Below are 22,654 nucleotides of genomic sequence, written 5' to 3' on the forward strand. Positions count from 1 at the left end.
TTGCGACCATGGTCAGGCAAATGGCTAATGAGTTTAACCTCTGACAAACACGAGAGAAGGGATTAGCAGTCAGAGCTCTGTTTAGCAAGATTAGGCCACTTTATGATTTTCTATGCCATCACTGAATACTGTTTGTTTTTGTATTGTGCCTTTTATGCAAAAAGCATTAATAAAATGTTTTTTAGCAAGAGAATAGGGAGAAACTTGTTATGGACTTACAATGGGATTGACTGATAGTAAGGTGTAGAAGGGAGCACTACTACTGGTTGTAAAATGGATTTATCCCTCCAGTGAAAGCCATAGCAAACCTGTCTCTCCAATGTGATCCTAAAGCAGGATCTGAAAGAAAAACACAAAATATACAGGCAAAATGAGAGGCTTTCTTCTTAGAATATACTGAATGGAATGCATTGGTACAATCATAATACGGGAGTAGGAACAATTAAGGTAAAAGTCTTAACAAAAGAGCCATCTATTCCCTTTTTAGCCCAGTCCTTTCATGGTCTTTTCTTGTCTGTCTCTTTATCTTTCGCACATATTGAGTAATAAGAAAACTCTACAAAGATAAGTTATTCTGCTTCCGATGAGGAATGATCTTTCTACAGTGTATGCGAATTCAGAGGACTTCATGCAGGGACACAATTAGTTTTGCCCAAGAAAAAGGCCATTTTGGGCTTGAGGCGGTTAAGGAAATAACTCAGAAATTTGGCAGAGAGTGTATCATCCTATTCTGAGTTATTCTTTTATTTTTTTAGGCACGATCATCTAAGGAGCAGCGTTGGGGAGGGCCTCTTCTCTCTAGAAATCACTCCCTGGAAGAAGAATTTGAAAGAGCAAAGGCAGCTGTTGAGGTATTATTTCATTTACTGTTCTCATTTTCATCTAATGTTCCATGGACTGTGTATTCATTCTGCAGCACAAGTAGAGGAGAAAGCTGGAAGTGGATTATTCAAAGCCGGGAAAAGATATGGTTCCTGGAGTTACTCATTTAAGATATCAGTTTCTCTCTTAACAAAAAATACAACCTTAGCTATAAATGGACATGAGCCAGAACCAACTTTTCAAAATTGATTTTGTCTTACTCTAGCATGTGGGTCAAGAAAAATTCCCTGTAATGCAAGTACTTCAAAAATGAAGGCATATGAGTGAAAACTATTTTTTCCCCAGCAACTGAATGTGTGCAATCAGTTATTTCAGCTCAGACACAAACCAATTCCCCACATTGAAACTGGAATTCATAATCATTGATAAAGAGAATGATTACTTGCTGTAATGGATGAGTAACTGCACATACAGCCATAACCAGTGCATTTTTATAATTAGAATTATAACAGAATTATAGATAGAATGTTAAACATCAGAGTATTCTCTTCTCCAGATAAAGGAATTTAGTTTGAAAAGGTGAAGATATTCAAATAGTTCTCCTACCTACTGTTTTTCTTCATTAACTTCTACTTTCCTAACATGAAAAATGTCTCTTGAGTGTTGCTCTATACCACTACTCCCAACTGAAATCCTGTACCAGTCTTAAGACAAGGTGGCATACAGGTTTTTTAACAGAATCCATTAAAAAATAAAGTACAGCTGTCAATTCTGAGCATCATATCTTCTCAAGGGCTCAGTCATAACTGTTTAAAATCCCACTGCTACAAACAGCTGCATCCCACTGAGGGATTTTTGGCACTGAGGCCAACTTTTCATGATACGATAAGGTAAGACTACATGATTTCACAGGATGTATGTGGACTACCATGGTTTCACAGGATCTTAATGCATGTAAAATACCATCTCAGTTTACAAGGTTAAAATGGACACAATCAGTAAATTAGCTGCTTTATAAACTACAGACTGAATGTATAGCTTATACTTTTGTATTCTGAGTGCCTTTTTTCCTGATCAAATAGATTAAGTAATCTGTGGTTGAGACACAGGGAATCTGATGGTGAGCATCTCTGCATTACAGTTAGTGGTTAAGCAAATGGTGTCAGTACTTTTGCAGTTCCCAGAAACCACGTGTGATGGGGAGTTCCTAGACAGATTACAAGACACTATTGAATTACTTTACAGAATAAAATAAGGAAGAGAATCTATTGTAAAAAAAGCCTGCACGTTAAAAGGTTATTCCGAGGCAACAAAGATTATTAAAATGCTTTAATGTAGTCATGCAAACAGCTATTAAAATTATTCTAATTAAATGTTTCCCTAACTATGTAACTGGAAGTCTAAGTAATTCTTTCTGCTTAAAATAGAAATTTAGAGCAGGTGGTTAAAATAGAAAGGAGATGATTCGTCAAGATCTTATAGAGAAGTTATTTTCATTTGCATCTGAAAAGCATTGAATTTTCATCCTAGCAAAAATGAAGTGGTAAGAAAGTTAAGGTGATTGAAATAAATTGAAATAAATTGCAGGCCATCTCAGAAAGATTAGTGTTTCTTAACCAAAGAACAGATACTCTTCAAAAATCCCTCTTTTAGGCTTAGGATGTTTCTGTAATATTCTTCAACTGGGAAAGCTCTGAGTGGTAAGATTAGCCAGAAAACTGATCAAGAAAAGGAAGTGAATCTGAGGTTCTCCGTTGCTTGCTTTGAAAGGAATTAATTAAAAATTCGGTAAATGAAGACACCAAACTTTATCCTCCACCCAGTATTCACTTTAGAGCTTTGGGAATGGTCTTAAGATGTCAAACTCTGAGATTAATGAAAATCTGTGAGGTAATTCTTTCTTAAGTAGGTTTAAAGATGTCTGTGTCATTGGGGATTCTTTAAAGAATAAAGAGGTAAGTAAATTAGCTTTTTTACTACAGAGGATCTAGATTCACTTGCACTGATTGGGTCCTTGCAGACTTGGCTACCTTTTCTGTCATTCTGGAAACTTGATATTTTCCTTGTCCCTTTGCTAAACACTCAAGGGAAGCACAAATAGCCTAACATCATGATTTCCAAGTGCCATACCAAATATGGCCTAAAATATTTTTTCTAGTAATTGGATGTTTTTTACCAATAGTCAGTACTTTTGAATTTAAATAAATAAATACTAGCATGGGAACTCAGATCCATCCTGTATCTACATTCTGTTAATGTGATTGTTTTATCCTGCACCATCCTACTGCTAGTGAGTTAGAATTAAAAAACATGAAACCAAGGAAGTGCAAAAACTTCCAACAGAGAAATGTCTCAAACACAGAAAAAAGCAATTTTAATATTTTCTTATGCCACATTTCCCTGGTGTAGATATTAAAGTCCAGATGCCCCACTGTTTTGTGAGCTTACACAGAAGAAATTTTAAACTGTCCTCAGCATCATTTTATTTACAACATGAGCCCTTACTATATAATAAATATACTGTTAGGAAGCATCAGAACATATCACAGCTAAATTTTGTGACAACAGTTGTTAGCAGTAATTAGTAAGTGCACAAATTTAACGTATTTATGCAGTAATTCAAAGAAAGAACAACCACAACAGCTTTATTTTTTATGCATTGGTCAAGAAGAAACATGGCAAACTGAGTTTTAGCAGTATGGGACGGGCAAAACTCCAATCAAAAAGTGATGAAAGCCAGTAAATTAAAAAATTAGTCATCAATATTCTGAAAATCCACCCCCCGCTCCCGCCATTGTATCACAGGAAATAAAGAACCTGAAGAAATTTTATCTCCCACTGAGACACTGCTTCAGCATATTTTTAAATACTAAGGGTAAAAACAGCCTCTTTGACAAAATGCAGAATATTCTGCAGGGAAGGAGTCAGATGGTATGAAACGTTTTTCCTGGTTGTCATTTCACTCAAAGGCTGCAGATGATCTGAGAACATGTTAAACGTGTTCAACTGCTCTGAAAACTTTTGATATGTCCAAAGCAATTTGCCAATGTTAAGGTAGGAAAAACATTGAAATGAAATAATTGGCACCAGTCACATAGCAAATAGAGTTAAAATTAGATTTAGGAGTCTTGATCCAGAGCCAGATTTTCAGAAGCATTCAATATTAATTTAGCCCTCCTACTACTGAAGTCAATGGAAAAACTGCCACTAATGACACCTGAAATAGCCTTAGGCCTTTAATATAGACCATGCAATATTTACAGTCCTCTTCTTCAAGGACATTAAACTGCTCTGCTGTTGACATTGTTATTTGCCATGGCAATATTATGGCATTTTATCAGGTGCCACGACTGAGAGCGATCCAGTTGCTCGGCACAGTTTTGCCATAGTGGTTTCGGAACCAGCACGTACTGAATGCATTTAGGAAACAGTAGCGGCGGTGGGAGTTCTGAAAGTGAAGGGATCTCACAGTCCTGCTGTCCTTTCTCATCAGTCCCTGCACTGTACAACCACACAGTCCCCAGCTCCAGACTTTCTCAGCAGGTCCTGCCCTTTCAGGTGACTGGACCCTTAGTATATCTGGGCTCTTTCATCGCACAGCTTTAGAAAACAGAGGTATGGATACAGTCCCATTTGGGTCATCATAGCAGAACAGTTATTTCTCTACTAAGGTAGTCTTATGAAATTCTCAGAGGCTTTCCAGAGAAAGTATGCATCTTACTCCTTTCTCCCCATATTCCTTTCTTCCAAACATCTCCATTAAGACTACCACCTGTACAGATGGGGATAAGCTTATGTCTGAACTAATGAAAAGTGTTCTTGTGAAACCCCACAGGAATAAGAAGGTGACAAGAAGAGTTGCTTAACACACAGTTATGTCATAGAGATACCTCAACACTTTACCTGGTGTTATGTAATAATTAAAATATTCTGTAATATACATTTATTTAAGGCAAAAAAATCAGTTAATCTCCTTGAACTCTGGAAGGCTGATAAGAGAGACATCATGTCACTTTAAATGTATTAATATATAATATCTTACTATTATGTATATATATATATATTAAGATATATCTATTATATCCTAATAATATCTATATTAATATCTTGCAGCCGTAGGCTTGCTATCCCACCACACCCTAGGAGTGGAATTCAGGCAACTGAACACTCCCAGACTTTGGTTTCCTGTATCAAAACCAACAACAGTTCAGGTGCCCTTCCAGGAAATTCTCCTTCCATACAGTTCTGTACAGCTTCACCACTGAGGGTTTATCGTGACATGAAAATCAAAATCATAACAACTACTCACCAGGTCAAGGCAAGGATACCTTCCCTCCCCAGCAGCCACATGAAGGACTTCAATCCATTTTGCCCAAACATGCAAATCACTAGTTATAGTTGCAAAATAACAGCTGGGTCCCGACCCCTGTCCAAGTAGTATGTGATAAGAGATCTAATAGCTTAACTGGACTTCTCCCTAATACATTTTTCCTCCATTTTTGATTCACTATAGATAAACATTAATCATGGTTATTTGAGTGCATAGTAATTCATTAGCCTTTTAAGTAAAGGATGCACACAGTGAGCTTCTGTGTAAATTATATGTCACTAAGCAGCAGTATTTGAATTTAAGACTTAAAAACACTGTGTTTTTACATATGAAGAAGAAATGTGATTTTATATGTTTCCAAGTCAGTGGGTCGTATAAATGACTTTTGTGGGAAAAAAATGCAAGAAAAAAATCTAATATAAACATCATATACATATATATCATTAGTTCTATAACTTAATGTGTTCTAAAAGGCATTACTAATTACTTTTCTGTAGTTATATTAACCTATAGAAAATGGAAATTTCCACTCCTTTACCTCATCCTGAATCCCCAAATTACTTCTAGTAAAAACACAGTCAAGTAATTTTCTTCTTTAATGCAGCGCAGATTTGCACTGAATGCAAAATAGACCATGGAGATATTTGTTGAACAGGATGGTTTAAGGGATTCAAGTGCCTCTGCTCATGGCTGATAAAAAGGGAGAGATCTGAATCATTATCCTGGCCTTTTCAATCCCTAAATGGACATTTCAGCGCAATCTCACAACTAGTCAAAAGGCTGTATTTCCTTTAAGTTTGGAATGAAAGCAAATTTTGAAACCTCAGAAGTTGTTGTGTAACAGAGTTGTCACCTTCAGTTTTCTTCTGTTAAAAAGAGTGTAATCTCTCCAGGCGTGAATGATTCACACTCCTTTCCTAGTCCACAGAGTAACATAGCAGGTATCTTCACAGATCCTGCCATTGCAAAATTCATGCAAGCCTGAGTCTCCTGAATATCAGGAGGCAGATGACACAGGAAGAGTCAAAGCAAAATGCCTGTTAGATTTCTAGACAGGGAATGCACCTTGCTATTTGCAAACAGCCTTGTGATTTATACTAATTGCACCTATCGATAGTGGTTGCAAGCCCTCCTAACCCTTCATATCTAGTCTCAAATGCTCTCATCGCTGACTCACTTGAGATCCACTAATAGTTTGCGTTTTCCTTTTTCCAAGCACCTAAGAAGGAGACCTGTGGCAAGTAATGCAATCACAGGCGCAGATTTTGCAAATCATGCCTGGGAGTGGAGCCACTGAGCAATTGATCTTGCAATAACAATTTGGACTAAACTATCTGGACTGGTTTCTAACAACTTTAAATAATTTTGTTTAGTACCTCACTCTCAAATAGGTCTGTCTATACCTCAAGAGAGTTATTTGTGCTATTCTCTTTGACATAAATAAACTACGAAACTGCGCCCTCAGTAGTGCTGTTTCACTGAAATACTGGCCATGCCCTTAATGAACTGGAGAACTTTGCAAAGGCTTGCAGTGCTGAGCATATATTTTGCTACAGGACTGCACTTCAGGGCTATTACTAATGTATGGCAGCTGAAAAAAATAACACCTTATCTTGGATTTCTCCCACTTTTTTTTTTTTTTTTTTGGTCCCGTTTCTGTTTCTTGACATCAATTTCTAGCAAACACAGTGATTCCTTCATTCTGGTTGTTACCCATTCTAAACCTCGTCCATTTTTCATCATTTCTCTTTCTCTGTTACGCATTTTCCCTTCTTGACTTTCAGCTAAATCTTAGCCTTACTGTACAATTTTATAAGCTCTTACAGGATCCTTTCACCAACACAGGATATGTTGGGATTTCTCCACTATGTCAAAAGACATTTAATTTGAATTCTCATGTGCAAACACTCTCTGTCTAAGCTTTGTCATTATTCTTTTATGAAGTAGAAAATGCTGAATCTATCAAAGTAGGATGCTTGTTCTGTTTTAAGCTGGTTTATCTATTGTTATTCTTTAACATGTATGCTTAGGGTTGTTTTTGTTTTGTTTTGTTTCTGGGTTTGCGTGTTGTTTTTTGGGGCAGTATTCATTTCATTCAAATTGTATGTAACAATTTGCTGTTAGCATCAGTGCGATGTAGTGTAAGCTGCTGCAAATCCTGCTCCGAATAGAACATATGCTGCCTCTGAGATAAAGAGATTTCTGTTGAAGAAACGCATTCCAATATAGGAGATGAAATTTAATTATATGAAATTCCAAATTTGTACTGTAGTATTTCAGTCAGTATGATAATAATAGAACAAATCCTGCTCAGCAAAATTGCCAGACTCAGGTCACTGGTAGAAAGAAATTAAAAGCTTACCATTTTATTTTAGAGTTTTGTTGCTCATTTTCTTCTTTTTTTCTCTTTTTCTTCCAGTCAGACACCGAGTTTTGGGATAAAATGCAAGCAGAATGGGAAGAAATGGCTCGCAGGAACTGGATTTCAGAGAACCAGGAAGCACCAGGACAAGTCACCATCTCAACCATTGAGAAGGTAACACAAAGTTTTTAATACAGCACATCCTTCCTGTGAAATTTTTAGATGAGCCTCAGCTGTTCAAGGGAACCCAGGAAAACTCTTCGAAGATAAGGAAGCTAATTTTACTCAAAAGAGCTCATCCTCTTTAAAGTGTCTGTGAGTAGAGTAGATTTGGAAGAGTACTGTAGTGAGAACACACTTAGACATATACACTGTGTGAATTCAGCCAAATGGATCACAAAGCAAACTGCTGGATTCTGGGCACTTTGAAGACAGGTGCTTAAGGAAGAGCAGCAAATACTAAGAAAATCTGGGCTGACACTTTCAGAGAATAAGAATGACATATTCTGTCTCTCTTCTTCATTCCTTCCATTGTGTGCTTTACTTTTGTTTATGTAGCCAATATTAGCATACACACTTCACACTGCAATGGCAAAAGGATAAAAAGGCAAATCTAAAAAAAAAATCCTAAAACAGATGGTTGAAACACCATTCTATATCTTGAAGGTTAATTGGAGATTTCAGGGTATTAACTGAACAGAGATCAGGTTACAGTCACCGCAGGGAGTCAACCACTTGACGTGTGCTCTTAACCATCAAATTGGATGTCCTGGGCTCATGCGAGGTTCAGTTCTGCTGTTACTGCAGTCAGTGTGAGCTTGGACGTTATCTTTGATGGAGAGTCCAACATGAGTATCAGTAAGAATAACTTCACAGCTAAAGTAAATATATAGAGAGCACAATATAAATGCCCAGTGGTGGTTAGTTTTTTTGTTTGTTTTTGTTTTACAATTCTTGTAATTTAAATTTCACAGAGTAGCTCATACTTTTTTTCGTAGAACAAAGGATGTTTACATCCATTTGGAAAATTGTGAATCATTTAATTTTACAGTATGCTATTCCTTACTGCAGTGCTTCATCATGGGTCCCTTAACTCTCTTCTCCAGGGATATTATTTTCATACAGAAAATCCCTTCAAAGACTGGCCAGGTGCTTTTGAAGAAGGACTGAAAAAAATGAAAGAAGGTGACCTGCCAGTCACAATCTTGTACCTGGAGGCTGCTATTCTACAAGAACCAAATGATGCAGAGGTATTCACTCTAGTGCCTTTTATTGACAAAGGAAAAGGGGACACCCTTTAGCATGCAAAGATGGAATGGTTTCATGGCTCAAACCTTTGCTAGTCATGACTGACTGAAACAGATTGAACAATAATGGTTTTGGAATAGCATATGCCTTGAAATAGATAAAGGTGAGCTCTTCATAAAACGAGAATCTGTTCTTGAAATTATAGAATTTCCAAGTTGTCATTTAAAAACATTGAAAGAGACAATATTTCAAACTTCTCATTTTTTTCCTGATGTTTTCAAATTATTAAACATTGCTATTGAAAAAGTCATTGAGTGATTGAACAAGTATATTGACAAAACATGTAAAGTTATATCAATTTCTACAGTATTGATTTTTTTCAATGGGTATATATTTAAAGTCTGTTTTCTGTGAAACCTGAAAAAAATATTTACAATAATTATAATTTAAGTATCTAGGTTTCTTTGAATCTCTTGCTACGGTAGAATAAGCAGCAGTATTTCAAAAAGCCCAGACCTTCTGGAATCCTTTAGACCTATACAACTTAATAGTTGTTCTTCGCCATAGAAGTCTAGTTATATTTAAAATATACAGTAACTCACATTTGAGAAAACATCATGTGATTATGCACTAACAGAATACCTTTGCTCTGATTGATCATAAAAATTAACAGGCCCAAAGATATTCAAAACTGCATTGATTTGTACTGTTATGTTCACCATAGAAAAATCTGTAATTAGAACAGATCTATTTTTTTTTTTACTTCCCTGCTGAACAGTGATACTAGTTGTAACTCTGCTTGTGCTTGGGTATATATAACAAAATAATACAGCAATGATTATTTTTGCAGGCCTGGCAGTTCCTGGGTATAACACAGGCAGAGAATGAAAATGAGCAGGCAGCCATTGTCGCCCTCCAAAGGTAGATGAAGATAATTGCTAAGGGGTCTAATGAGTATTAGGTAATGGAGATGTAGGGATATTTAACCTCATACTTGTAACATGAAGCATTCATTTAACTAAGTAAAGCATTGACATAGGTGCAGAAATCTTCCCAGTAACTTCAGAGTGATTAATATTTCTGTTTAATTAAATAAGTACAATATTTAATCTAGTAATGCAATTAGTTGCTCAGAAAAGTTATGTGGCCTGATAAACATGAATTAGGCATAATGCAAATAAAGTCTCTTTTTGATATTCTAGCCACTTGGCATATTTTTTGTAGTCTGTCCTTTAATGAAGAAGTTTTCTTATTTGGAATGAGCACCCTCAAGCAGCTGAATACTAAACTGAGAACATTTATGGTTGATAGAGATATAAAGATGATCTTATGCTTGCATGTAAAACGTCAGTTCCAAAATACCAGCATTAGTATTACCTTTCTCTAGTGGGTTTTCATGTCTCCACTTGAAACAAGTACCCTCTCCAAATTCAATTGCATTAGCAACGTTAACCATCAAGTCACTTCACCTAAGGATACTCTTAACTCATGTATGTGTAACTTAGTGTTTCACCTGATAGTGAAACCAAGGGATTGCCTGATCGACAGCTTTCCCATTCCCACGGATTTAAAACAAGAACATTCAAACAATAGACCAGATTCTGTTTTCATTTCATTATATATATAGCTGTAGAAAGCTTACTCAAGATGACTGGCTCTAGCATTATCAAAGAATTACTGAGAATTTAGCATCAGTGTCAAGATTCATAGGAAAGATATTTTTGTCTTCAAAATACTTTTTTATATAGCTGAAAATTATGTTAAACTGTTTCCTTGAATTTACATTAAGCTTTTTTTTATTTACTAGACAGATAATATAAAATGAGTCTACCCAATCAGTGTACTCATCATCAAAATAATGAAAACATAACCACAGAATCACAGAATAGTCTAGGTTGGAAGAGACCTCCAAGATCACCGAGTCCAACCTCTGACCTAACACTAACAAGTCCTCCACTAAACCATATCCCTAAGCTCTACATCTAAACATCTTTTAAAGACCTCCAGGGATGGTGACTCAGACCTGTACACATATGTTTATGTGCATCCATGTGTGTGTACGCACAGGCCTATGCATGCATATGGGCATGTATACATGTGCATAATGCTCATAATTAAAGTATTATTGGGTAAATCTTATTTGTGTGGTTATTTTTTTACACAGGCTATTGTGAAAGAATTCAAGAATTGTGTTTGGCTAAAAAAAAAATAAATATATTTTTATTTTCTGCCCAGGTGCTTGGAACTACAGCCAAACAACCTAAAAGCTCTGATGGCACTAGCTGTAAGTTATACCAACACTGGCCATCAACAAGAAGCTTATCAAGCTCTAAGAAACTGGATAAAGCAAAATCCAAAATACAAGTATATAGCGAAAAGCAAAAAAGGGTCCCCAGCACTTACCAGGAGAATGTCTAAAACATCAGATGAAAGGTAAATGCAGCATAAATCCCGATGGCGGAAATTTAATGACCACTACAAGTGATGGTGCATTCAAAAAACAAAAAAGTCCATTAGTTGGCAGCCCTTCAACATGTTTTCATGAGCCCAATAAATAAGTGCCTCTGAATTGTGAGATGCATCATAAAGTCATTAAAGGCATAAATATCATTTATAGAACCAAAACACTTGGCCTATCTCACTGTGTGTCATTTTGAAGACAGGCCTTATGTTTTACCCTTATCACTTACAAGCCTTGGGTTGACAAGATAATTTAGTATAAGCAAAAGTAAAATATGCAAGTTCTGCTTAATTGCTAAGTGCGTTATTCTGCTGTGGCCTCATCGCCCACTGTTGTCAGTGTGAAGGCTTTATGAAGCCTCCAGTGGGTTTAGAAGTCTTATATTATGGCTCTTCAGGGGTCTTGGGTAGTTACTTGATCTACGCCTGTTAAGAATGATTACTATTTTTACCGGTCTAGAATTCTTTTACTGCTGAGAAACCCATCCTATTTTAATAGCTTTGGTAAGCCTTCATGTTTTCTTACTTGGACTCATAGCACCACTTTGACTTCATTACATAGATAAAATCTTGAATTTCAGAAATAAGTTTGCTACAGGACCTGGAAGTAAGCCTTTGCCAGCATGAAGCTGAAGAAGCTTATTTTCAAATTTTAGGAGTATATCACTTCTGATACATCTAGTACAAGGATTTTAATTTCTGGCTATGCAATCAATACTGCAATGTTTGCAAAAAATAACGTAAGATGCAACTTTGCTATTTTTCTTCCCTTGTCTAGCTCATTACTTGAAGAAGTAAAGGATTTATACCTAGAGGCTGCTCACCAGAATGGTGATATGATAGACCCTGACTTGCAGACAGGACTTGGAGTTCTTTTCCACCTGAATGGAGAATTTAACAGAGCAATAGATGCATTTAGTGCTGCTTTAACTGTTCGTCCAGAGGTACGCTTTTTGTTTTTACATTTTTAAGACTTTAGTTTTACAGGCTGTTTTCTTTCTTGCCTCTTGAACATACCAATATTAATGAGATGTCACTTCAGCCATTAAAATTTTAATACCTGAAATAGAAATGTTAATTACAAGACAGTCCCATTTAGAAACAGATTTATATATGTCCAATTTCTAGCTGTGTGCTGATTAATTGTACTAGTTATATAAAGTTGCCTATAATCATAAATCACAACCTTCCATTCTGTGTCAATTAAGAAAAGACATGATACTGTTATTTTCTGCAGTCCTCCCTACTTTGCAATCAAAAATGAGCTATTACTGAGCCCTCTTTTGACACCTACAGTAGAAAACTCATTTTCTCACCAGGACTATACATTATGGAACCGTCTTGGAGCAACCTTGGCAAATGGGGATCGAAGCGAAGAAGCCGTTGAGGCCTACACACGCGCTTTAGAAATACAGCCTGGCTTCATTAGGTCCAGATACAACTTAGGCATAAGCTGCATCAACCTAGGGGCATACAGGTAAGTTAGAAAAATGCATAAACTAAAAAGTCAGGGATCATATCTATCAAGTGAAAATTCATTTTCTAGATAGAGCTATCTCAGAATATAGCTTAATAGTCTCAGCCATTGTAAAAAAATATTTCATTCAAAGCACTAACGAATGATGCCTTTCTTATATCCACACATCCTACATAACAGAACTACTGACTTTTTATTAAAAGCATAAATCTCTCATTCAACAAGCTGCTTCAGCAATTTTAAGCTCTAAATGCAAGTACTCTAATAGTAATCAGTGGGATTGTTCACACGCTTAAACTTAGACCTGTGCTTAAGAGCTTTTCTAAAAGAAAATATTAAAAGCCTATCTTTAGAAAGGAAACTTCAGTTAAACTGCTTCAAGTTACTATTCCTGTCAAAAACACTTTTAATACATCCTTCAGGAGTCAAGGGTTATATTCCAGGTCTACGTAAAAAGGGTCCCAACTGTCAGCTTAAGACAATTAAGATGAAGGGGAGCTATACAGCAATGAAGACAATTTCCCCCGATGTATGAACAGACTAAACTCTGAATTACTAAAAGCCATGTCTGCTTGTTTAAAGAAAATCAAGCAAGAGTAACAGAGAGATTGATGAACTGCTTCTTCTTTCTTCTTTCCTACAGAGAGGCTGTCAGCAACTTTCTCACTGCTCTCAGCTTGCAAAGAAAGAGCAGGAATCTACAGCAGGTTCCCCATCCTGCTTTATCAGGCAATATTTGGGCAGCACTTCGAATTGCTCTGTCTATGATGGACCAGCCAGAACTGTTTCAAGCTGCCAATGTGGGTGATCTAGACATTCTGTTAAGAGCATTTAATCTAGAGCCGTAGTAAAAAGCATCCACAAATTGATTAAGTTGTATTAGGAAACAGAGAACTCTTTTATTACTCATCTCAAAATGACAACATCTTCCAAAAGATCACAGCTGTAGATCGGTAGGGGAATTCTCTTGGACATTATTCAAAAAGGAAAAGTTCAAAAGCACAAGATATTGTAAATAGGCTCAAACTCAAAAGATCAAAATGAGCTGCAGCTAATCTGACAGAGCCCTGAACTCAAAGAAATAGCCATTTCTGAAGAATCTTCATTCCATGCAAGCTATCTCTCTCTATATGTACACCGCTATACAAAGAAAAATATATTAAGAACAAACCTAGGTAATCATTATTGCACATTTAGAATGGCAAGCAACGCATCCAAGAAACCTGCTTAGCAGCTCATCACACTATACTGACATCACTTTGCCCTACAACATGGATTCCCTGTCCTTTTAGTTTCTTTGAAAAATCTTCTCGAGGTCCATCTTCAACATAGCTCTGAAAATAGATGCATGTAAAATGGATGTATTTTGTTTTGAATATATTTATTAGTTAGCAGTCAAGAAAATCTTGCTTCTGAAGGTACCTTGATTAATTTGGGCCAAATTCTGCAGGCTCACAGTGTTGTAAACTACGTGCAATATTAAGAACATTGTACATGGAGGTCTATGACATTAGGCCATGTATATATTGGAAGGACAAGTGTTTCAAGCAGAAGCAGTAATTTGCACTAGAATTGTTGCTGTTTAAACCAGCTCTCTCTGATCATGGACGGAGTATTTCTGCTTCTAAGGAGCTCATAGCAGGATCTGCACCTATCTACGTGTACTTATGCACTTTAATCTTTCTTTTCGTAAAATTGTGCTGTGCTTTATTTTTATTTTAATTACTAACAGCAGAATGTACAGGATAGCCTTGTTGGCATAGAGGACCAAATATCGTTTCATGAAATGTGATGAGGGTTTTCAATATTCTTATGTTTAAAAATGCAAATACAGTATAAACTGCAATATCTATTAGAAAGATTATTCTATTATGCATCAGGTACTACACACATGCATGCATGTGCATGCACATACATATTATGTGAATTATGTCATTTCAGAACATAACAAGCCACAGATCTTTATTGCAAATAAAGAAGTCTTTATAGGAGTTAATGCCTGCAGACCATGCTTGAAGGATTTTTTTTTTCCTGAAAAGAATGGTCTAAATAATGCTTGTAGGATTGGAACTGAGATTTAATCCTGCTGTTATGGCAAACAGTAGCAAAAGTTTCAGTGAACTCTATGACTAAATGACTAAACAATTAGCAGACTAAATCCTTAGATAATATCAGTATTTGAAGCTACTTAAAAATATGTATGCATATCATCTTAATTTTCCCTGATTGGATGAATGAGGTACAGTATTAAAGGAGGAGGCTGCACTGCCACATGATGAATGGATCCATTTGGGCACAGTGCAAACATGCTTAGCTTGAGGTAAATGTGTCGATCAAATACAGGAATATCGTTTTTTATGGGGATAACTCTCAGTTGCCAATATTTTTAGTACTTTTCTTAAACAGTGGAAGAACGAGATGTAACTGGGTAGCTACTGTGTCGATTCATGGTCAGGAACATAACGTGCAGGGTGGCCACTGGAATGTGACGAAGTGGGACAAGCAGCACATTTCCTATAAACAGCAGTAGGGAGAAAAAAAAAAGTTCAATCAGCTGTTTAAAAAGCAAAATGCACAAAGTTCTGCGGGTATTGGACATTTTCACTGGTACAAACCTAAACTTTCTTGCAGCTATTTGTTATTTTGAGCAACCACTTAAAGTAACATTTCATGTAAGATAGCATAATCACTGCATCTAAACATCAACTATAATTTGTTAAATAAAAATAATCAGTTATTGTTAAAAATAGGAGGTTTACTCCTCATTCTCTCCCACTGAATAGAGGTGCTGAAATAGCTACAGGAAATTTTTAATAGTGCTTTATTAATTCATTGTTTATATATATTCCTGTTTATCTATCAAGCATATAACAACTGATTCCTGCAATTTCCTCTAAGGATTGGTTATCAAGGACTGCCTGGGAATGTCATTTTAGCTAAGTGGGTTGCTGTATGCATATCTGCTGACAACAGTTTGCTCTTTTGCTTTGACAGCGATGTGTGATGACAGCCCTTTATTGATAAGGCAGAGCAGAAGGTGCAGTGCAATTGAATCTGGAAAGTGATAAGAGAGAAGGGAGGCAGCTTTGTGAAGAGGCTGTAAAGCAAAGGCATATGTGCTTAGATTTTCCTTGATGCCCTGCCATCACACACGTTCTAGAACATCCTCTGTGCACTAGGATAATTAGTGCATATCCAGAGGAATGAGCTGCTCAAGAGTTACATTTTTATACCTTTCAAATCAGCAAACTTAACTGCTTGACTTCAGAGTCAGAATGGCAAGGGGTATTTGGTATTGATGACAGTTCACTAAACCTCTTTTTTTTTCCTCTAGCATGTGTACAAGTAACACAGCAATTCTGTTAGGAAAACGTAATGCAACTCCAGTTCACATTCCCCAACCCACCCCCAAAAAAGTATGTAGCTTTTAATTTATCCTAGGATGCACTGCTCAAAACTGCATTCCTCTGGCAGTACACGTCCACTCCCATGTGAGGAGGGTTGCCTGCATAAATCTACCAAAAAAATAAGGGCTGAACTCCGCCCCCTGAGGATACTCGAGCCCCCAGTTCATCACAAGCAGTGCAGTCCCGCTGTACAGGACATGGGCTCCAAAAAGCCCACCCAAAGAGATTGTGCGCACTCTTGGAGATTGCCCCAGCAGTTCTCTCCTGTTTGAGATAGGTGCTCAGCTGGCTGTAGGCTACCACTGAACAACCTATTGTGCAAGGGAGGCCAAAGCAGGCTTCCTGGGGGCAGTGGCACATCTCGTACCCTGCCAGACACCAGTTCTGGCCAGGCCTGCTCAGGAAAGTGGCCAATGATGGAGCACACCTTACTCTAACAGGTGAGGCTTCTCTGTGCTCAGTAGCTCTTGGTACCTCTGGGGACAGCGCTGTGTGTGCTTCAGTGTCCTGGGCTTTATTGTCCTCCTTTAGTCCCCAGTGCCAAGCCCTGTCAGCACTTAAGACAGGGCTCAGTATAGCTTTGATCTGACCTCCTCATGTAGTTTCTTGCATTTTCGGTAGCCAGCATGTGTATTGGCCTGTAACAGCAAGAGGAGATGTGAGGAGGCTGTAGCATATTAACACCTTGAAAAGGAAATGCATCTACTTATACTTGTAACCAGGCACAAGGCAGGATAAATAAGAAAGCTGCTGAACCGTAGCAGATTGAGCCCCAGAGTGAGAGACAGGAAATCTGGATGCTCTTCTCAGTGCTCCCTGTGAGCTCCACCAAGTCAAAGTCCCTGACTTGTCCAGGTGTGCAAGGAAGTACGGGCAAGTAACAGTCACTGCACGTGGTGGCACTACACAAGAGCAGGGGAATGCTACAGTCTCACAGACTGTGTGCCTGAGGTCACTTATGTACATTCAGAGAAGGCAACACACGAGTACAGGGTTGCTCAGCTCTACGTAAGGAAGCAGTTTTACAAAAAGACTAGAAATTTCAGCAGCAAAGAGACCCCAAGACATTCCAGGATTACAACTGTACAGCATCTATGGGGTGGTACCAAATTAGAGTGCTGCAATGGTTTATCAGCATCTCCCACTCCTGCTTCCCTTTGTTCTTACTCCCCTCTTTCTCCAGAGGTGATTTATCACTGCCAGGTAATTGACTCCCAATTTTTGAGTCTTTTACGTATTTCATGCAATTAAAAAGCACTTTCCTAACCCAAGCTTGTGTCTGCCCTCTCCTCTGCAAAAGTTTATGAATATTTATAACAAGTCTGATCCATCAAGCTGCTAAACACTGAAAGGCTGTAGTCTTTGTGTGATCAGCTCATATACAGCTACCTGATGAGGGCTGGCCTCTGATACCACTGCACACGCTGAACAGTCACTGAAATCAAAACGATTATTTATGGAGTGAAGCTTTACAATGAAAGTAATAGACCCATTTCTTGCTGATCTATTTAAACTGTAATGATTAAACCCATTGTTGCAATAGACTGTTTTTTGTCAGTTTAAAGTGTTGGTTTGATCTTCAGGTAAAGACACACGTATCTGTATGCAATGGTATTTTATTAAGACCTGATAAATAACAGCACTTCTAAAAATACTGAGGGGAAAGCTCCCATAACACAAAACCTCACGTGACAATGGTGCATGCCACTATACTAACAAATAACCATACTGAAATACTAATACTAAGCATGCAGCATTGCTATTGAGTATACATTTAAAGAATGCATGCAGAAGACACACATAGGGTGTTTTTAAGCTATTAATTATTATATTCTATGGGATGTTTTAAAAGCACTTTGCATCTGCCAAACTCAAAATCAAGTTCAGGTTATTTGTCACAGCTTAGACAAAACACAGAGCCTTTTTTAAATCCCATCCTCAGAAATTGCTGCGTGTTGTGGATCTCATGTTTGCTTGAAAGCCTTTAATTAATGACAGACATCTGCAGTAACTGCTTTTGCAGACAAATTTTGGTACCCTCTTCAGAATCAGAAAGCCAAACGTGTGCAGGTTTCCCAGGGAAGCTGGGTGTTTGGGTTTTCATTTTCTTTATTAGCCTAACCCAGATAGCAGCAAAACAGAGAAAAAGATTCCCAGAGCCATTGAAACAACTACTGTCTTGCTCTACATGTAGCATGGCCAGGCTTTTCAAACTTGCCCACTAGCTCTGAAGGCTGCCTGCTGTCTGACTATCCTGTTTGAAACTTGGAGAATCACAGACTGGTTTGGGTTGGAAGGGACCTTAACGATCATCTCATTCCAACCCCCTGCCATGGGCAGGGGCACCTCCCACCAGCCCAGGTTGCCCAGAGCCCCATCCAGCCTGGCCTTGAGCACTTCTAGGGATGGGGCATCCACAGCTTCTCCGGGCAATCCAGACATAAAACTTCACAGGATCTGAGCACCTGCTGTATCCCCAAGTTTCACCTGCAAATGCTCAATCCAGCTGAAAGCTCAGCACATCAGGCACAAAGAGCTAATGAGCCAATTTGGAAAACTTGGGCCTGTCTGTCAGGTGGAAAGGAGGACCCTGACAACACCAACGGGTGCTCCATAAACGCTCATAGGATCACAGGCCCCCAAGACAGGAATAATAACTGCTGACATTACCAGCAGCCACAGAAGCGAAGACCAAGGCCTAAATCATTGTCTGTTAAAGCCAGGGAGAATTGGACTGACACAAATTGGTTGTAGATCTCTCCTGCCTGAACGTGCATCTGCAAAATGAGACACATTAGTTTCTTCACATGAATAACCTGCGCAGTTGACAAATGGAGATTTCTGGTCACCAGTGTTGTCAGCTTTGCAGCCTGTACAGTGAATTTCTGTAATTATGTTTATAAAATACCAAGTATTCACAGATAGAAGTGACAGACAAAACGCACTGCATGCTGTGAAAAAACTGACGGGTGGATATGCAATACAGTGTTATCTACTATTCAAACCTCATCTAGGCTAGAAATCACATTACTTCATTATGGTTCTATTTTTGGACTGGTGAAATAAATCAGACACAAGAGCGCCACGCATGAAGAGACCACAGATGCTTTGAACAAACCTTGGCAAAATGAAAAATGTGGCAGAACCACAGAAAGTTTCAGAGCCTCAGCCCACAAAGCAATAGGTACTACGCCTGGGAGAGAGACGGAACCTAAAGTTTCCTAAAATAAGCTGTAACTTTACAAATGCTTGCACATGTGACAGCAAGCTTGCATGGTCAAGATTTAATGTGCTTTGATCTTTTTTCCCCTTCCACATTTACAGAATGTCATTGACATTGGCTAAAACTTTAATTTAAATAGCCTTTTTAATATCAGTAATTATTGTAAATTCAGAAAAATCAAAACATTTATAAATATATTTTATATATCAGAGTATAACATATCTAGATTCAAATAAAACTATATAGTTTTGAAAGGCATTCTGTGCAGCTTCTTCTATATGCTGTAAACTGTTTGAAAAACCTTTGCTATCTTGCATCAGTTTTTTTGGCTTTATTTTTAAGCCAACATACAGGAAAGAAGGGACTCTAGGGTTGGCAGACACTTTCACCTGGGCTGTCGGAGGAGCCCTGCTGCTGCACAGACTTACATTGCTCACTTAACGCCTCTGTCGATGGGTCGGTGGACGTGCAGGGTGCAGCACGCGGAGGTGAGAGCTCAGCCCTACACCTGAATGTTTACATTCCCTTACAAAGGTCCATACCGACCCAGACCAAGCACCTGGGTCTGTAAGTACATGAGGAGTTAAAAATACCTTTCTTACAACTAACTCGCCTCTGTATACTTAGTGCATTATCAGCTGTGTATTATATTAAACACAGAGCTGTAGTTTACTGATGCTTTACATTGATGTTTCCTTGCACTGCTCTTTAAAATAATCTATTTCCTCAGAAATGAACTATGTGCATATTGGATGTGTTAAATTTATTAAGCTCATAGATGACTATTTGCAGAGCACCACATTTAATGTAGTATTTTTGTACTGTAATGGAAGCATGCCTTCCTTGGGTTCTTTTCCACATACTAAATTGTATTTATTTACCTGTATTTATAACTGTGCAATTTTTAAATATGTTTTAAAAATAAACTTTGTCTGTGGCTTCAAATATTTCCAAATCTGATCTCAATTTGATGATGGTTTTGACTTTTAATTACATGAAATGAAAAGAGGGACCTACTTGTCCAAGTGAAATAAAGGATTTTTAATATGAGGTCTTATTTCCTACTGTTTATGACATAGCAGTGCTTGTCTGGTTAAAAATAAAGCCCAGAAGAGGCTTTTTTTCCTTATCAAAAGATTTTTAATAAACTCATCGAGTTATTCTGAGGTGAGGTTTTGGTTTGTTTGTTTAACCTTTATATCTTTAACCTATATATATATATATATACACACACATATTATTATTATTTCAACACATTGGTCAACTATACTTACACATCTGGAGTTTATCGTAGCTGAGGACTGGACCAAAGGAGTTTGCACATACACGCCAAATGAGGAAAATGGAAAGAAGTGTATGAGAATTTTTCCTGAGATCATGCAACTGCACACTTCAAAATTAAAGCAGATCTAACATTACAAAGCAATCTTCTAGGTCACACAATAAATAAATAAATAAATAAAATAAATAAAGCCAACTATCAGTGACTGGCAGACTTGCAAAGGAAGGGTTTTTATAAAAGTAAAATAAGCAAAAATCCAGCACATACTGTAGAATTTGAATGCAAAAACTTCCAAATCTTGTTCTTCACAGTGTTACGAAAGTAATTCTTCAGAAAACATATAGCTTCCTTTATTCTGATAGTAGGAAGAGCTTTTCTATATAACTCCATCCTGTCTAGTGCAACATAACATGGCGAATGCATAGACCTTGAAGTAAAAAGGCAGATTCGCAGTCTCATCCTGAGTGTTCTTAAAGGGTTGTTACATCATTAGTCAAAGCAACTTCCCACAAACCACCGTGGGAGTTGGCAGATTTGAGTTTTGGCTTTCACACATATTGCTGACAGAATAGATGTGACAGCCTGCTGCTTTTGCTGCATGCGGGATGGGGGGGGGGGGGGGGGGGGGTACAAAATTGGAATGGATCTGGAGGCCTGACCCCACTTTTATTGCTGCCCAAGCATACCAGCAAAGAATAGGCAGGAGTGTCCATTAGTTATGTGCTCTGTAGCAAACATGGACCAGGAACACAGCACTGCAGTCCTGAAGTTAAAGCAAGAGAGAGGCTGAGCGGAAGTCCTACACACAGAACTGTTCAAAAAATCACTGCGAAGGACACTGGCAAAACAGTCTGAAAATCTAATCACCTACTGCACACAGCTGCCAGCCATACACTATCTGTCCTCCGTATTTTTATAGCACTCATTTTTCATCACAGCTGTCAGTGCCTCGCTTATCCATGTCGTGCTTGTAGCACACCTGAGGGACAGAGGTGCTATTTTCCATTTTAGTGAGGGGAAACAGAGACCAGGGGTGGTACTCACTTGTCAGTTATCTAATACTGCCTTCCCCAAGCAGTCCACAAAAGTCAGTGGTCACAACTCCACACAGGAAATTCTCACATGAAGCCTGAGCGGGGCCCTAAATTCTGCCCCTTAGCTTGCACAAGGAGCCACATTCCCTCACTTCTTCCAGTTGCTGCAAGTGGTGCAAACACAATGCAGAGTGACTTGTGGTCACAAAGAACATCTGTGATAGAGAAGAACCAACAGATCGTTACATTTGGACTTTGAGGACTGAACCATCTTTACCTTTCCTGTCATCACTCAAGGCTTCGCGTGGCCCCTACTTCCATGTCAGAAAATGTCACTTAAAACCTGGTAGGTTCACCTCTTGCATCTCCTCCAGCTCATGGTCCCATGATCCTGTGAAGAGATCAAAGGGTTGCCATCCATCAGTCTCCTTTTTTGGCCTATTGTTGCATCTAGCAAATATACCAGTGGTCCTGCTGCTATGCAGATCCCTTATGCATGAAGAAAAACAATCCTTTACAGAACAGCAGGTCAAATTCCTAAATTAATATGAGGAATTACAGACTAAGATAAAGCTATGATTAAACAGCAGGAAACGGAACGAAATGACAGCACTCTTCCATGTGAACATTGCCAACTCTTGTATTCAAAGAACTTCAATTGGCTTAAAAGCAAAAAATTTAGCAATGGAAATCCTATTTTCTAGTTTTGGCATGTTATACTCATTCTGGTCTTGGGTTTTTGTTTGTTTTAGGAGGCAGAGGGGATTTTAAGCTTTTTGTTTTTTTTTGCCATCCAGAGAATTGCCACAAGAGATTAAGTCTCTCACAAACCTCTTTGTTCCCCCATGCAGGTTTTTAGGTAAAACACCAAACATGACCACAGTAAGTAAGAAAAGAGGCAGTATCAGAACATACTGTCTACTCCTCTTGAGTATGGACAGGAAAGAAAGAAAGAAAGAATCCACACAGCCACAAGAAGTGAGAATATTTCTTTTTAATTTAAAACAGT

The 22,654-nt window shown here is 37.9% G+C and overlaps 1 protein-coding gene and 1 long non-coding RNA gene across 6 annotated transcripts in view; one reads left to right on the forward strand and one right to left on the reverse strand.

Moving 5' to 3' along the window:
• PEX5L (peroxisomal biogenesis factor 5 like) overlaps positions 1–15,232 on the forward strand; it is a 103,072-nt gene extending 87,840 nt beyond the window's left edge. For all 5 annotated transcript variants that reach the window (XM_035334960.1, XM_035334962.1, XM_035334964.1 and 2 more), the window contains 8 exons: positions 756–851; positions 7,572–7,688; positions 8,621–8,764; positions 9,613–9,683; positions 10,998–11,195; positions 12,001–12,166; positions 12,542–12,699; positions 13,343–15,232. In XM_035334960.1, coding sequence (XP_035190851.1) covers positions 756–851; positions 7,572–7,688; positions 8,621–8,764; positions 9,613–9,683; positions 10,998–11,195; positions 12,001–12,166; positions 12,542–12,699; positions 13,343–13,547 — 1,155 coding nt within the window. In that variant the 3' untranslated portion in view covers positions 13,548–15,232. The remainder of the gene's footprint in view (positions 1–755; positions 852–7,571; positions 7,689–8,620; positions 8,765–9,612; positions 9,684–10,997; positions 11,196–12,000; positions 12,167–12,541; positions 12,700–13,342) is intronic.
• Positions 15,233–16,028: 796 nt separating this feature from the next.
• Positions 16,029–17,538, reverse strand: LOC118171674. The gene is made up of 2 exons (XR_004753311.1): positions 16,591–17,538; positions 16,029–16,539 (listed from the first exon to the last, which is right to left on the reverse strand). It is a non-coding gene; the product is annotated as an uncharacterized LOC118171674 (long non-coding RNA).
• Positions 17,539–22,654: the final 5,116 nt, after the last annotated feature.

Source organism: Oxyura jamaicensis, chromosome 9, assembly GCF_011077185.1.
Source record: "Oxyura jamaicensis isolate SHBP4307 breed ruddy duck chromosome 9, BPBGC_Ojam_1.0, whole genome shotgun sequence".
NCBI lineage: Eukaryota > Metazoa > Chordata > Aves > Anseriformes > Anatidae > Oxyura > Oxyura jamaicensis.